Source organism: Cyrtonyx montezumae, unplaced genomic scaffold (assembly GCF_038088225.1).
Source record: "Cyrtonyx montezumae isolate F1298 unplaced genomic scaffold, pur_monq_1.0 scaffold_18, whole genome shotgun sequence".
NCBI classification, from domain to species: Eukaryota; Metazoa; Chordata; class Aves; order Galliformes; family Odontophoridae; genus Cyrtonyx; species Cyrtonyx montezumae.
In genome coordinates, this window is record NW_027071914.1 from 15,081,013 (window position 1) to 15,097,373 (window position 16,361).

General features: G+C 46.1%; 2 protein-coding genes across 4 annotated transcripts; both read right to left on the reverse strand.

Annotated features, from left to right (window-relative positions):
* Window positions 1–190: 190 nt before the first annotated feature.
* Window positions 191–3,529, reverse strand: TXNDC15 (thioredoxin domain containing 15). Its single transcript, XM_065735076.1, has 5 exons — window positions 3,205–3,529; window positions 2,734–3,128; window positions 2,082–2,245; window positions 1,458–1,588; window positions 191–982 (listed from the first exon to the last, which is right to left on the reverse strand). The coding sequence occupies exons 1-5, from the start codon at window positions 3,527–3,529 to the stop codon at window positions 786–788; spliced, it is 1,212 nt and encodes a 403-aa protein (XP_065591148.1). The 3' UTR covers window positions 191–785.
* A 1,953-nt stretch (window positions 3,530–5,482) lies between these two features.
* On the reverse strand, window positions 5,483–16,276 carry CUNH5orf24 (chromosome unknown C5orf24 homolog). 3 transcript variants are annotated; one of them, XM_065734889.1, is made up of 3 exons: window positions 16,141–16,272; window positions 9,816–10,245; window positions 5,483–7,864 (listed from the first exon to the last, which is right to left on the reverse strand). In XM_065734889.1, exons 2-3 carry the CDS (start codon window positions 10,240–10,242, stop codon window positions 7,824–7,826), a joined length of 468 nt encoding a protein of 155 aa, XP_065590961.1. In that variant the 5' UTR covers window positions 10,243–10,245; window positions 16,141–16,272; the 3' UTR covers window positions 5,483–7,823. The 3 variants fall into 3 exon arrangements, with proteins under 3 accessions (XP_065590961.1, XP_065590959.1, XP_065590960.1); XM_065734887.1 differs by lacking the exon at window positions 5,483–7,864 and having other exon boundaries at window positions 9,493–10,245; window positions 16,141–16,276; XM_065734888.1 differs by lacking the exons at window positions 5,483–7,864; window positions 16,141–16,272 and adding an exon at window positions 15,176–15,322 and having other exon boundaries at window positions 9,493–10,245.
* Between the last annotated feature and the right edge of the window lie 85 nt (window positions 16,277–16,361).

A 16,361-nucleotide genomic window follows, 5' to 3' on the forward strand; every position in this document is an offset into this window, starting at 1 on the left:
GCACTCTACATCTCCCTCCAGTGAGTCAAAATTCATCGAGCACAGCGAGCAAGACAACCCATATCTAACCTCAGCACCAAAGGTGGAAAACAGTCACCCTGCAGAGAGCTGTACAACAAATGCCTGCATTTTTATAACTGCTGGGATTACACTGCCCCAAAGCATAAAGCCAACACTTAACACAAAAACCTCTCCACATAACAGAATAATTGAAATGGACTGAGCTGGTTTTCAAAGCATACTTTCCTTGTCCATAGTTCATTTCACTGACAAACTGGTTTAGTCCCACCACCATTCCCTGGAAAACTTCATTATTTCAGGGATCCATCAGCCAAAAACACATCCATGTTGACCACATCGTCTGTGTAGAAGCACCACCTCATACATCTGTAGGTTTGTCCAAGATTCCCAGATCTCCCCAGGACAGAAGCAGCCCTGCTCTCCAGCCAAGCACTGCCACGAACGTGCTGCAGAGATCTCACCAGATCTACAGTGCTCAGAGATCTCTTCAGAAAAGCGAAGCAGAATGGTACCACATATTTACATTAAGGTCAGAGCACTTTAATAAATACTTTTTAGTTCATGTTTCTCCACATTAGTTTACTCACCGCTCCATTTACCTCAGTTTGTTTTGTAAAGACTCAGTAGGTGGTAAACAAAGCTGATTTCCCATCAACAATCTAAATGACAACCAACAAATTCAACAGTTCATCCTTAAGTAGTTCCAGTCCACGCAAATCCTGCGTCGCACATGGGAAATCGTGTCCCTGCTTCAGCACCTTCAATCACTCTTGGTGTTCATGCTCTTGCCCTGGGATGAGCCACCGAATGCTCTCAGTCCTCACGGTAGCATACAGGATGAAGCTAGCCAGAAAGAGCACAGAGAACAGGAGCAGCCAGTCCACTCCTTTTGTCAGAACACTGGGCAGAGGCCCCTTCCAGTCTTCCTCTGTCACAGTCACATCATTTTTAGCTTCTATACCTGGAAAAGAATGTCCTCGATCAACACCAGTAATGATCATTAAATGCAGAGAAGTTCTCTGTATTTGCAGCTCTGTTCCTCTCCTCAAAGTAAGGCACACGTGTGGACAGAGCTAAATGTTTGTTGAGACAGTGCTTAGACTTCAGCACGTCTCCCTGCATGGCACTGGCAATGTTCTCAAGGTTCCCTTACTCCCAAATGAAAGATCTGGGCATGAAGATGTGCCTGATCCTTCTAACTTAAGCCCCACTGTTTCCCTCCACGTTGCAAAAGCAGCCCTGTCAGTTTGTGGTTTCACCATGCTCAAACCCCAGTTCACTACAGCCACTTCTGCCAGATCCTAGCAGGGATTTCATCAAATTCACATTAAATAAGAATATAAGAGGAATAAATAACAACAATAAGAGGAAAGCTGCATTTGGAGCTAAAAGCCGACTTGTTCTCCCTATTGACACTTCAGTGCTGATTTACACACCTGTTTGATTAAAAATGAAGTCTTTCAACGTTTCCAGGGTCCTGTCTGTATGATTGAATCTAGCCATAGGTTTAGCACCTTGGAAGAGGAGGATGTTGGGTACAGCTACGGTTCCAAACCGAGTCGACAAGCTGGAGAACACAAAGCACATAACAAGGCATGAAGGGACAGAAACAAAGGCAGCCACAATGCAGTGTCAGCTCCATTAATGAGGCACTTTATAAGAAAATAATAAGCAGCCTCTTCTTGCAGTACTGGGGATGTTTACTAATGCTTTATCAGTTACGTTTATAATACACTGTTCAGCAGTGGACGTTGCCTCTCTATACACATATCAAACAGCTTTGTTATCCAAGGATATGTATAAGGTGAATCAATATTCAGCACTGCTCAGAATTATGAAACCCAAAAGCCAGCTAGCAGAACATGCTTTCCAGGCCAAGGAAGCTACCACCAGAGAAGTATTTCCTTCCTATAAAGTTGTCAAGGGGAAGAAAACATGGAAAAAGGAAAAGGACACATAACTAGTTATAATAAATGGTTATAAAAGCACTGCTGTTTTTTAAAACACAGAACTTGCTATTGTAAATACACTGAGACCAGAGCATAGGAAGTGTAAATTACCTGCTATGCTGTGATGCATCCAGTGCCAGGAAATGAAGAGTGGGAAATGCTCGAGGTAAAGAGTTGAAGTGAGGTGCCAGGCTCACAGAAAAGCGGCACCACGGTGTATAGAACAGGACCAACGTGCAGTCACTGCTGTTTGGGTTTAAGAACTCCATCAGATCCTTACAGGAAGCATAACAGACAGACAAATATTTAATACGGTTGCTCTATGTAGGAACGCATCACTCCAGCAATGAATTGGACAGCTGACAATATTGATCAAATAGCCACATTTTTGCTTTACCTTTTTCAAAGAAATGGCAGTGTGCTTAACCCCCCCAAAAAACACCACCTCCATTACAAGAGACATTCCAGATACAGTAACTGGTATTGGCTGTAAGTGCCACGAAAAACCCCAGAGATATGGATCTACACAGCATTAAGGCTGACACCTCGCTGCAGGTGCACACGAAACACACGTTATTCGTGGGCTGAGCTGTCCCTCCATTTTTTCCAGCTCAGAACGATGCAAAGAGCATCCTTGCTCAAGCTTTCTCCGTTACACAAGGAAACCCACCAAGCCAAGCACTAAAGGACACAAATACACACACTGACCCAACACCTCCCATCCCTATACGCTCAGGGCTGCACGATGCCACGGGCCGCTCACCTGGGACACGTTGAGGATCTGCAGCGTGAAGTTGTTGATACCGGTAACGTTCCTCTCCTCGCAGCTCACCTTGGGGGTCTTCGCGCTCTCAGCAGTGCCGTTGGGCTCCTCGCCGGCGGGCAGCACGGTCTCCAGCGCTACAGCCGCGCTGGACGAAGCGGGAAGAGCCGCGGGGCCGCTGCCAGCGCCGCACCCCCCTCCGCCGGCCGCCGCCTCGCAAGTCTCCGCCGTCAACCCTTCCCTCCCCTCTCCCGGCACCGCCGAGAGCACCACGGGCGGCGGCTGGCCCGGCGGCTCGCTGCCCAGCACGGCGTCAGCCATCTCCGCCGTCCGGTACCGCACCGCTTCGCCGCTGATCGGCGCGGAACCGCCGGCGCTCGGCTCCGTTTCCGCCCCTGCGCCAGGAAGAAAAGGTCAGACGGAGGCCCCGCACCCAACTCCCGGTCCGGTCCTGTCCAGCCCCATCCTCACCGTCCGGGAGGGCCCGGCCGAGCCCGGCCAGCGCCAGCAGCACCCACCACCACATCCCCACACGGCGCTGCGTCTCCCCGGACAACGGCCACTTCCGCCGGAACTTCTCAGGCGCTTCCGCTTCCGGTGCAGTGCTTGCTTCCGTAGCGATGGGTGGGGCGGCGTGCCGCCATGTTGGCGTCGTCAGGCGAGGGGGAACGGCCCCGAGCTGCGGCTGCGTGCCCACGGGGCAGGGCGGGGCGGCCGGTGGAGCTCGGAGCCCGGGGAGACGTCCCGATAATAGTCCACCCCGAGCCCAGCCGCTGCCGAGTGCCACCTCCGACATCCCAGGCGCTGCTCGGACGTGTGACGCTCCTCGTACCGCAGCGCCGCTGCTAAGGAGTGTTGCTGTGACGCGAATTGACTGGCGGGAATTAACGGTGGGGCTTTGTACCTCAGTCACAACGACTGTACCGCCAGGTGCGCTGCACAGCTTACATTTCGCTGGTTTTAAATGCCAAGTGCTTTGTTTGCAGGAGAAAACATCTAGGGAAAAAAAAAAAAAACAACAATATAAGCACTAACATGAAAATCAGACTCCTGAGTTGGAAGGGATCCATGAGTCCTCGCCCCAAGCGTTGCTGACTGCCTGCTCAAACACCATGGAGACGTTGGAACAGCTGTTGGTTAAGGAAAGAGGAGGACTTGTGTGCAACAAAGGCTCATTTTACACACGGATAAACAGCAAAATGCCATTTGTGCACCGCGTGCTCTGGCAGCTGGATTTCACACATTGCCACAGCTTAGAGAGCAAGATCCTTCCCTGGCAACATAACGAGTGAAAGATGTCCCTGTTCCACTTCGTTCACACCAAGGTCTTCAGTTTTTGTGTATAATCCTCACACATCCACGCAGCTATGATTTTCTGTGTGTTCAGTAGCACAACGAGAAGAAAAAATAAGCATTCATGGCAGAACACAGGCTGAGGTTCCACCCTACCTTACACCCAATTTGGGATGCGTGGCTTTGATTCTGCTTTCTCTGAATATTTTAAAAAGATGACCCCTTAAAGCAGCAAAACCACTTTTTAGTATTACGCATAACTCAGAGGCCTGCTGTAAACAATCAAACTCACACTAATTGCTGCTGTGATATTTTTTTTTCACTATTAGAAACGAGTTCTGTGGTATGAAAAACACAACATGAAAGGCAGGAAGGTTTATCTGCCTCAGCTCATTTAAATACCACCTGACAATTCCACACCGCATTTCAGCTTCCAAGTAGTTCAAAGTTGTTTATGCTAATGACTCCTTCCAACAACCCTGCAAGATAAGCAGATATTTTTGCCACGTTTTCACTGTTGGGAAAAAGTGACATTGCTGTCCCTAGGCCATGCAGGGAACCTGGGTGCAAGCCAGCTGCAGAGCTCTGTAGTTTTGGGCTGCCAGTCCTGTATGGTCAGGCCACACCTCTCATAGAATCACAGAATCACCAAGGCTGGAAAATACCTACAAGATCATCCAGTCCAACCCTTAATATGCAATACACAGATCCACGGGCACAAACAGCATGCAGTGCCAGTCAGCAAGGCAGCCCCTTATGTTTAGGAGTTACAGCTTTACATGACTGTTAAGAACAGTTTTCATTTCTCTTGGTCCAAGAAGACACTTTGTTGAGCCATCACATGGAACAGTTGGTAGAAATGATATTGCTAATTCACACTGCTGAAAGAGATGCCACTGAGACAGGTACTCCACAGGAGCATTAGGATGCCAGTCCAGCTCCGAAGCACACCCTGGTGTCAAATCATACGCATAAATGGAATTATCAGAGATAAAGCCACCTTAGAGCTTCCTTTAGGAAGTCCCAACTTGCATAGCTGGCAAACAAACACTGCCAGTCTGTCCACGTGAACAAACTGTAAGCTGTGATAAATGCGAGCAGTAAAGCAACCTCCAAGGCTGCTGAAAACCCAAACAGTGTAATTTATGAATGTGCTCCAACTCTCACAAATTCTTCGTATGTTTTTAAGTCCACAGGAGCATGAACACACTCAGTCTGTGGCAGTCAGATTCACCCACACTTCAGGAGGCAAGGGACAAAACCCATCAACTGATCTGAAGCAAAATCTGTCCAAGTTGCACCACATTTTACCCTTACCTACAACTGAGACACTGGGAACACAATTCCCATCCACAACAGAGGCAGGTTAAAGCCATCAGTCTGATATGCTGGGAACAGCAATCTTAAGCCACAATCAAATATATATATATTAAAATACAGAGCACACAGGAAATAGTTGTTAGGTTTTAAAGTATTAACTTTATTAATAAATATACATCCATATGATGATGTAAATACAGATCATGAACACTACTCCATTCCCATACACATAATTGCACACGAGTAGCTCAAGTTCATGGACATAAAAACATACACAGTATCTAATCAGGCTTTTTACAGCAGAGGACAGGGTGCTGATACTAGATATTTAACAGATTACTGTTTCCCCAAAGTAAACCTGTGGAAAAGCAAACGATGAAAGGTTAAAGTATCAGAAAGTGGTTCAAACTTCAGAATACAGATTTTATCTATATGAAAAAAAAATCATAAAGAGAAAAGTCTAGTCTCTACTAAAGTCATAAATATATTTAAACAGTGTTAAAATATATGCATTAAAATAGAGAAGAATAAACTTCTTTTGTGGTCAGAAATTAAGTCTGCAGTTCAAAGTATTTATGATTGTTATCAATTGTTTTAACTGTCAACTCTAGGGATAGCGTGAAATGTTATCATACATAAGAAAGAACAGCAGAGTCTCAGCTAACGAAGCCAGCAGACAAATGACTTCATTTTGCTCTGCCTTTTAAAGCTCTTCAAAAAGGGGGAAGGGAGTTCAGTTCACGTCTGAATTGCTCTGTGTACTGTAGTTGCAAGTAATTCTTTTCATAGACACATCGCTTTTCACTGACAAGGCTTGGTTCTGCCCCGACCAAACTCTCAGATCTTTCAGATGAAATGAAAATATATTCCTTCAAAACAGAGATCCTCTCACCACACAGTTATTTTGATTAAACTAAATCCAGGATGTAAAGAAGGCTGCTTTAGCAGCAAGGCTAACAGCTGGTGTTAAAATTACTGCTTTCAGTTGCACAGCTAGCTTCTCCCGAGAGGATCTGGAGTTATCTGCCAAAACATGGTTCTAGCATCTCGAATGTGTCCAGTGCAAGACTTCATAGTAGCAAAACTATTTGGTTTTAAAGTTTAAGTAAAGTTAATCGGAAACTGAATAGTCGTTACTCTATGTATATCAAACAGTGAACTCGTATAGCATCATCAAGGAGTAATAGCAAGTGATTACATTTCATTCATGTATAAATAAGACGTTAGAAACTTGATAATTAAAAGAAATCATTAAGAATAATCAAACTTGACATGTAGATCTTCTGAACAGTGTTAACACACAACGGTGATCCTAGCTTATGAATAGCGGAATTATGATATAGGATATAAAATAAGCAGTTTACCTTACGAGTTATGTTCTCATACTATGGGGGGAAAAGTCCAGTTTTCCCACTGGTACTAGTGAAGTTTAGGCATTAACTAACATGCTGCTTCAGTGTTTATGTGGAAAGAAAAGTGTTGTTTGGTTGTTTGGTTTTTTTTAAAGCACAACGTCTTCTGTAGATTATACATAGGCAAAGCAGAAGTATGTGAAAAATCCATTCTCATTTCACTTTGAATGTCTTACTTCCTTTTTCTTCCCTTCGCAGCATGGCAGATCTAAATAAAGCAGGATGAGGAAATGCCCAGAAGGACACTTCTGGTCTCCGTGCTACCTCCCAGGTGCCACGCAGCCCTTTACAGACACTCTGAACACTTTCCTACTTTATGCTCCTCGTTTCACAACTGACAACGTTAATTGTCTGTTTTTACTGGGCTTACATTTCATTGGATGTAATTAGCGAACACTGCAATGAACAGAAATTGCTTAGATGATTTCATTATTTCATCAGCATACTCGATTAAAATTCATTATACTAGCAGAACAATAATACAGCTGCATTATCTCCTGACACAGCACAGCACCATCGAGTAGATGCACGAGTGGGAAATGGAGCAGGAGCAAACTGGATAAACAGAAGGAGGTAAGTGGAGCTTCTCCAAGGTACAGTGGTGACATGCAACACGTTCCTTGCCAGCGAGGTGTGACGCTCCTGCAGGTACTACATTCAGCTGAAGAGGACTGCTTTCCCAGCTGAGTTCAGGAAAGAACTTAAAGCAGTCTTTTGTTGAAAAATCATCTGATTAAAAACAGCCAATACAACACAGATCCTGAGGGTGAATTAACTCACGTTAGCGTTCTGCATGTGTCAGAAGTTACATCGCTCTGAGAGAGACCGCTAAGTTTCAGACTTGTGAGTTTGCTGAGGAACACAACGTATCACTGGATCTCATAGCTTCAGCATGAAGGAACTATTTCTAGTAGCAGTTTAGCTGCCGTTAATTCATATATCGACTAAGGAGCCATCCAGTACAGTTGAGGTTCATTGTCTTAGTTGCCAGTGCATACACAGTTCCCCAAAAACAATTCAACACACCTATCGTAAAGTACAGCATAAAGTCCAGCTCATTATGTGTTAGGCATCACTGGAACACCTGAAGGCTTGCTGCTTTTTTCCTGATAAAAAAGGTATGAAACATGACATCTGTTTCTTAAGTTGTCATCACTGAAATCAAGAGCTCTCATCAAAACGTCAGCAGGCCAGAACAGCATTTATGTTAACAAAAGTTATCAGTTCAGCATAAGCTCTAATTAACCCAATTTCTTTTGCTCCCCAGATTGCCAAGCTTTATATATCCACCCCCTCCCTGGATGCACGGACCTACAAATGTATGAGAAAGTCACATTCTGCTTCAAACGACTTAAATAGAAATTTTCTTCCAGGTGGGAAAAAATAAAAAGAGCTTGGATCCCAGTAAAAGTAAATTCAGGGCAAACAATGCAACATTGAGGACTGATTTTTTTTTTTTTTTTTGAAGTCTAGATTAAAGTATGTGCACACTGCACACACACACACACACACACTCTCACACACTTAAACACACCCAGTTGAAAAATGGAACATTTCTTTTGGAAAGAGGGAAGGCTTAACTTCAAGTCAAGAAAGGTATTTATAGTCAACCAACAACTCTTTTTTTCAGCTTGCATGCATAGATGAATTCCTGTGCATTACTTCATATCTGGGGTCTAGCAGTGCAGTAAACTGCATCCTGTTTGCATCAGCTATACAGTTTGCTTTTATAAATCATGAAAATGGTGTCCTTTGGTAGATAGAGAACTTAAATATAGCATAAGTGTCCAACAATGAAATAACTGTATTTCCAGGAATATCTGGCAAAACGAAGCCTGAAAACTTGGCAACAGCGTCTATTTAAAAAGTTTAATTTGTAAACATTATAGATTAATACTTTAAAAGCTATTAAACTGTCGCCACCTAAGCAGAGATTTTTAAAGGCAAAAACCAGTGTAAATAGCTATTTACAGATTAAGGACGTACTGTCAGACATTAACCAAGTGCGTTACCAGGATGAACAGTACTTAACTTCTTATAAAATATCTCAAAATGTAAAGAACTATTTGTGGTTTGGTAAATATACTAGGAGGCATTTCTAAATCACAGAGCAGAATCCTGTACCAGTGTAACACAAAGAACAGCTATCAGCTGAAGGCAGATCAGCTCGTGTTAGTCTGGCGCCGTGACGCTGCGGGAGCGCTCGGCTTTCGGGTGTGCTTTCAAAAATATTTTAGGAACATGAGCTGAAACTGAGTTAATGCTGCAACTCTGGAAACAAAAGCCCCCCCCCAGAATCAACACTGGGAAAAAAAAAAAAAAAAGGTTGGGTGTTTTTGTTTGGGTTTTTTTTGGTTTGTTTGTTAAGTTTCTAAGTATCTGTCTGAGGTCTGTAGAAGCTCCCGCAGAAGTGAAGAACGTAGCTTGCTCTCTATTCCTTTTAAGAAACACACAGGAACTCCGAATTTTGCTGTTTCTACTAGTTAAACAGTCCCAAATAGTTTCTTTATCGAGTAGGAACTCAACTGCTGCAGTTCCCTACGGTGCGACAGGCCACATCGTGAGCCAACAGCCAGCTAATTCTATCCTTCTTTCAATTACTTAATGCATAACCACAAAACTAGATTCACCTGAAACTGAATGTAAAACTAGGACCGTGGGTATTACTCAAGCGTAGACACCGTGGCATATGCTTCAGTTCAGATTTTCTTTTAAATTATGATTTAAGAAAAAACAACAAAAAAACCTTCTACCAGTGCCTTCTCGACACTGCTTTAAAAGTTACTGAACTGCACCCGTAGACTATGGCATTAACTGAGTAAAAATAAAATCTAGAAACTCAAAGCTATGCAAATGCAAGAAACATGCCAAAATCCAGAGGAAAGCAGGTTAGTAAGCAGTTACTAATTCCTTCCTTTCATTCATTAGGCTGCTTGAGTTTGCTGCTAGTCTCAGCAGCAGCATGTACTCCTCTGTTATGCACCATAGGATAAGGAAAAGCTGCACTGCCACAAGTATAACTTAGATTTGCAAACCGTGATTGAGCTTTAATGCTACCTGGAGGTCTGCCTGGGCTGACTTTGTATCCTGCTGCTTTAGTTGTGCCCAAGGGTCTGCCTGGACTTGTCTTAAATCCAGCTGCTTTGGTGGTCCCCAGGGGTCGACCCGTGCTGGTTCGGTACCCTGCTGATTTTGTGGTCCCTGACGGCCTCCCACGTTTACCGGATCGGTTGAGGTTTTTCTTTTTCTTCAGTTCATCTTTTGTTTCTATATTCCTGCCGCTCGTGGTCTGCAGGTGTGACTCATTCAGCGCATCTTGTCTCTGGCATGCCATCGGTTTGTGGCTGACTGCATGGCTGTATTTGGTTTGCTGCGTGGCATACAAGTCAAACTGGTCAGCAGCTCTCACGTTGTCTTCGTTAAGGCAAGAGCTCTTGCCGGTCCCACAGAAAGCTGCAGTACCGCTGGCAACAGGGTGCATCATTTTCTGTCGAAAATAAGAGAGACAAATCTGTATCAATAAAAAATACCGCACCATTCCACAAGAAAATCTTTCAAGATTTACCTCTACTTCCTAACACGAGCAATTTCCATTTTTACTGAACGCCACCAGTGCCTGTAAATTACCTTTTAACTGAAATTTCTTAATAAGTCTTCACTAGAAGGTTTGCATGGTAACCTTAAAAGCAACTATGAAAAGGACACACTACTGAGCAGCGTGTAATTGTGGAAGAGGAACATTGAGGAACAGCATGAGAGTGTTTCAGCAACAAGATGCAACATCTACTCCCCCCCCACGATTTCAAAACCCTTTTAACTGAATCTTATCCACCTTCCAGCTGTTCTAGCTGCAAGATCAGCCTGCATCTGTGAGCAAGGATCTCCTGATTCAACAGATACAGGCTCACGGAGATCGTGCCGTCCTTTCAACCACAGCAAATTAATACAACACTAATTGGTTTTGCTGCCTCTGTTTACAATTATGTAAGAAACACAGAAGTGGGTAAGACACACAGCAAAGACAACAGTGCCACAGTCGGGAATGCAGAGCTGCACGAGGAATCTGTTACAAAGCAGAAACTTCAGGATGCTACAAAAGACGACTCCTATGCATGCTGCCCCACTCCAGCAGACAGAAACATCCAGCAGGGAGGGACAGAAGCAGCCAACCAGGAGCTCAAAACCTAACAGGATGACATCTGCACCCACTGGGCCTGTGTAACATTTAACCATGCTGAAGACAAGATTAACACAACCAGTATCTGGTCCTTCCATGCAGTTCTGTGCCCTACAGTCACACGTGGAAGACAACTCCTAGGTAAGGTCCTGAACATTGATGTTATTTTGCCTGCAGTAGATAATACAGAGTATCACTGATGGCAAACAAATCTACACTGAACCACTGATTACTGAATGTATCCCTCAACTGCCAGGGCTTCCTCCCAGCCAGAATGCCAGAAGCAGTCTGTTTACCCAGGAGAAAACTCCCCTGCATGTCCTTTTCTTCTGATTACTCCCTGCTCAAACTCCCATTTACCTTGGCTCCACAAATGCATCTTACAGTGTATACATTACTCTTGTGCAAATATATGAACGTGGTTTTGTGACCAATAGTTGAACTGTGATAGCAGTACAGTTCAAATAGTAGATGGTTCTAGCAAGGTTATCCACATGCTACAATTCCGAATGCAGAAACGGTGGAACAAACCACTGTTACTGCAGATGTTGAGTGGCAAGTGAAAAAGAATAATTAGCAAGCCTGCCTTCAGCTGAGAACAAAAGGTAAGCTACAGGTCGAGAGAACAGCCCCTTCTTGTGCATTACATAAAAACAAAGCTCAATGCTTTTTATGGTTAGCAGTCAAAAAATGTTACCTTCCTCTAACCCCGCAACAGCCCACAGAATCATGGCAAATACCTGAGATTTTTCATGATGCATAATTGCAAACATATGGGCACTGAGAGAACGGGGTTCTTGCTGAGCACTGAGCAGAGGACATTCACCTGTTGGGTGACCACTGGGAGCAGAGAGCAGTGCTTCAGCCCAAAGAGCTGCTGCACAACAGTGGGGTGGGGTCAGCACACAGCACCCAGGGCAATAGCCCTCTGCAAACACTACCTTCAGGTGGAAAACATGCCTGATGCTACTTCTGCACGTGCTCACAGCCTGTGTCACTGCTTATTATTAAATGCATTAAGTGTTTATTATTTGTTACAAGAGCAGGAAGCTTAAAAACATAAAATAAGAAAGCAATCTTGGTGAAAACCAGGAAACCAGGATTCGTTTTAATGCTTCTTTTTCTGTGTTGTTTTCCATTAAATCATGAAAATGTCAAGTAGTACCCAAAGCTCATTTTCTATTTTTTTTTCTTTTTTCTATTTTCTCAATTTGAGACATTTTAATGAAAAGTTTTCTTTTGAAAAGAACTCTCCAGTCTACCGTAGCTGCTCAGGCACAGACAGCCTCATTTCCAGCCTCATTTTTCTGTACTCACATTTCAGTAGGGAATGAAAGAATGAAGTAGGCACAGTGCATGAGTCATGTGCAGAGTGGAAGCAGTTTACTGGAGGGGGATATGTGGTATAAATTGAGGAAAGAATGGTATAAAATCCAAAGCAATGCCAGCTTCAAAATCCCACCCCAGCTAAACTGTACGAGCAAAAGCACACAACTTTGTGCCCAAGCACTCTCAAGCAAAACCAGCCTGGAAAGCTCCCACTGAAACAGAACAGGCTTGTTTCAAACCTGTATGTAAATATGTAAATAGAAATGTGAAACCTTGTTTGAATCAGTCTTAAGTCTTGCTGAGTGTCTCAACGTTAACAGTTCACACCAGGCACCGTAGTAAACTCATTTAGTGGCATTTTGAGAAAATTTTTCCTGGAGGCTGAACAGTTTTCTGTTTGGATCCTTCTCTATCTAGTCACCTATTTTCATTCAGATGCTTTTCACCTATTTTCATTCAGATTCCTTTCAGAGGAAAGGATGAGACAGCTGGATCAACCAGCTCTGGAAAGAGGCAGCACAAGAGCTCCCCACACAACGAAGCACAGAAGATGCACTGCTGCTAGAAACGAGGACAGGAACAGGACCACTTATGTGGGACCTGCAAGTTTTGTTGCTGGGGGCTGAGACTATCAGCATACTGCTGCCTTACCATGCTTCTGAGTGCCCACAGAGCTGACCTGGCTCAGCACTACTGAGGTGAGCATGAGGTCTGGTTTGGCTCATGGCACTGATCTGTCAATGAGGCTGCCACTAAGCATCTTGTATTCCACCATCAAGCTTGACATTCTTTGCTCTTTTCTGCTGGGAGATAAATAGAAATCTTATTAAAGGCAATAAAGACACAGTAGAAACTTAAGAAGTTTCACCTAATTCCTGTGATATTATGACTCTTTTGTTAGGTAGAAACTGTGCCTCCCCTTACCCCAAATGCAGCACTTCCCTAGCTTAAAGCTGCTGAAACATGCCTGGAATCAGAGCCTTTGAACATCAGAAGCTCAAGAACAGCTTTTCAAACTACACCAGGAAAGGTAAATTCCTACTGCCAGCAGGGAGAATTCTGCTTAATGATGATATATAAAACCCACTCGTTTTCCCTGCAATGGCTTCAACAGTACACACAGTACTGTAGGAGACTATCGTACATCTTCACCACCACCCAATCCCACTCAGAGCAAACATACAAAGTCTATGACAGCACTTAGAAACACAAGCATTATTTCTGCGCTAGTACCCAGAACGTCACTTCTCTCAATTAGAATAGCTGGAATGAAGCACAGGAGCAACTCTGTTCAAGCTCCCTGCATAAAGAAGGCTCTATGCCATGTCCAGCAGCACAGGGGCTGCAGGCTCTGGGAACACCAAAGGGCTCCATTCGTTGCAGAGGGCAGTGTGAGAAGCAGGAACATGGGTATTTTGCCTTTAAAGAGTGCTGAAGTGATACAGTACTGGCTTTGCTCTTCTTTCTTAGGACAGCAGGTAGGAGAAATACTTCCATCAATAATTCAGGGATCCATTATACATTTTTCAAGTGCCTCTTTTCGTGCCAGCTCCTTTTCTAACCCTTGGTAAACAAGAGCATGTTAACTCTTACTGATTGCTTGTTTTGAAAACGTTGTACCTTGAGAATTCCAATTAAAAAAGTCAGTGGCACAACATCCACAACACTTTGAGTCTACATCTGACACATAACCTACCCTGAAAACAGTCATCCAGTGATGAAAGGTGAAAGCTGCTTTTGCTTGCTGTAATACAAACTCAAAATTCACAGTATCTAACAAGGGAACGAGACTTAGACACTCGGGGAGAAACCATTCCCTGTGGAGCCTGAACACCGTCTGCTTTTGTATCCGCACCCAGCAGAGCACGATGTGACTGCACAGCCCAGCAAACAGGGAACTGCCAGGCTCTCCACCCCAACACAGGTCCATCCCACCCAAGGACAGAGTTTCAGCAGATAGCAGCACCAGCAAGAATGTCAGCTGGCTTTTTCTCACAGAAATGAAGATCATATAACCACAAAGGGATGATGAGAAAGAGGACGCTTAAACATTAGGACAGCTTGATGAAATTGAGGACCATGTCAGTGATCTAATTAACCACACCTCCAATTACACGGACACAACAGTTTGGCTTCACCATCAGCAGAAACCACTCCAAACCCACATTTTTTCTGAGCAGGTCGATCTTGCTGCTTCCTCTTCTCATACACTCCCAATCCTTGTACCAGTGCTAACTGTTGTGCAAGGGCAGGGCAAGCCAACATCCAGGAGAAAACTGATGCAATGAGAAAACACAGCAGTTGGTTGGCACTGGGGCAAGAGAAGCACAGGAACATGCTTTCCTCAGCACAGATGGACCGAAGCTCTTGGTTAGCCAACACCACGTCACCTCACTGCCACCAACCACTCTCACTCCTCCATGACCCCACTTAAGCACAACACCTCACAAAGATGACTTTTTGGCCACTCAGTGAACCCAGGAGACCTGCACAGAAGGGTCTGACAGATCCCGAATGCAGCACGGAGAGCAGAGGATGGGGAAAAAGCAAAGATGGTTGGGGGCTGGGCAGCACAGGACCGTGGCAGCCACTGGGCCAGGCTGTGCCTGAGAAAGTGTGGTTGTGAAACTGCGCCCTGATCATTCTGCGGTTCTGTAATTACCAAATTTCAAAGCAAGCCAAATATGCATATGAATGACAGAGCAGGTGGAGGTGCATGTTTATAAAGAAAGTATCATTAGTGCTTGTAAAGCTGTCTCCTCCTCTGAAGGAGCTGTTCCCAAGTAAAAGGGAGGAGATCTCAGCCTAGAGATGGTTATTCATCTCCGCGGGTGTTCTCGCCCACCTCTCCTCTCCCCAGGGAACAGCTGAGAGGCACGAGGTGCTCATTCATCTCCGTGGGTGTTCTCACCTTCCCCAGCCTCCTCCTACACAAGGACTCTAAAGCTTAAGGAGGGATCAAGCACCCCCTTGTCCCACCACTGAGCTCTCCAGGTATGCTTCCGTGAGGTTTCTCTGCAGTAGGATTAGCACAGGAGGCTCTGACAGCTACCAACAGACCCAGACCCAGCGTGCTGAGCCAACATCCATCCACCTGCTGGAGCTGTGCCACAGTGGGCAAAGGCGCAGCACCGCTCTGGGTGAGGTGCGTGTAACAATGAAGGGTAACGACACAGACAAAAAAGAAAAGCGGCATAAGAAAAAGTCCGGTACTTAAATACTGCCACGGGAATAAACCGCTAATTAAATAACGTACTGACCAAGTGTTCCTCGTATCTTGATCAAAACAACAACAAGAACGTGGATCAAATAACTGCTGCTTTCTGAGTGACGCCCAGAGAGAAAAACAAACAAACCAAAGGGGCAACCACCTATTGATGAATTACCCTGGAAGAAATAAGGCGGCGCCGGGCTATTTACGTGAACGCAGCAGGCACACGCGTTAGTGTCCCAACACCCGGGGCGGGGGGGAAGCGACAGAGCGCTCGGAAGCCCCGAAGCGGACGCGGGCAGGACGCGCACCGCCCGCACACCTCGACGAAACGCACGTCCGTCCCAGCTGCAATCCCACCCGGCAGCGGGAACGCCAAACCCCAGCGCCTCCAGCACCATCCGCGGCCCCGCAGCCGGGCTGGGGCGAGACGCGAAGGCCGCAGGACGGGCCGCTGCCCGCCGCCTCAGGGCCCTCCCCGCCCCAGGGCCCGGCCGGCCCGCGCCGAGGGAGGCCCCGCGGGAAGAGGGCGGCCGACGCCGAGCGGGCCCCTCCGCCCGGCCCCGAGCGGCGGGAGGACCTCGGGGCCGGCTGCGCACCGCTCCCCTCCCCCGCCGTCTCCATCTTGCCCTCCCGCCGCGAGAAGGGCCCCGGCTCGCACCTACCTGCGGGGATCGGCGCGGCCTGCGGCGCTTTGCGAGCCTGGGGAGCGGCGCGGGGCGGCGGGCGGGAGCGAGCGGCCGCCTCCCCACACCCCGCCGGGCGGCTGCAGGGAGCGGCGCTGCGGCGGCGGGCGGGCGCGGGCGGGAGGGCGGCGGGAGCGCGCTCCCGAGCGGGGCCGCGCCGCGAGACTGCGCGGGGCGGGGCGGGGCGGGGCGGGAGGGAG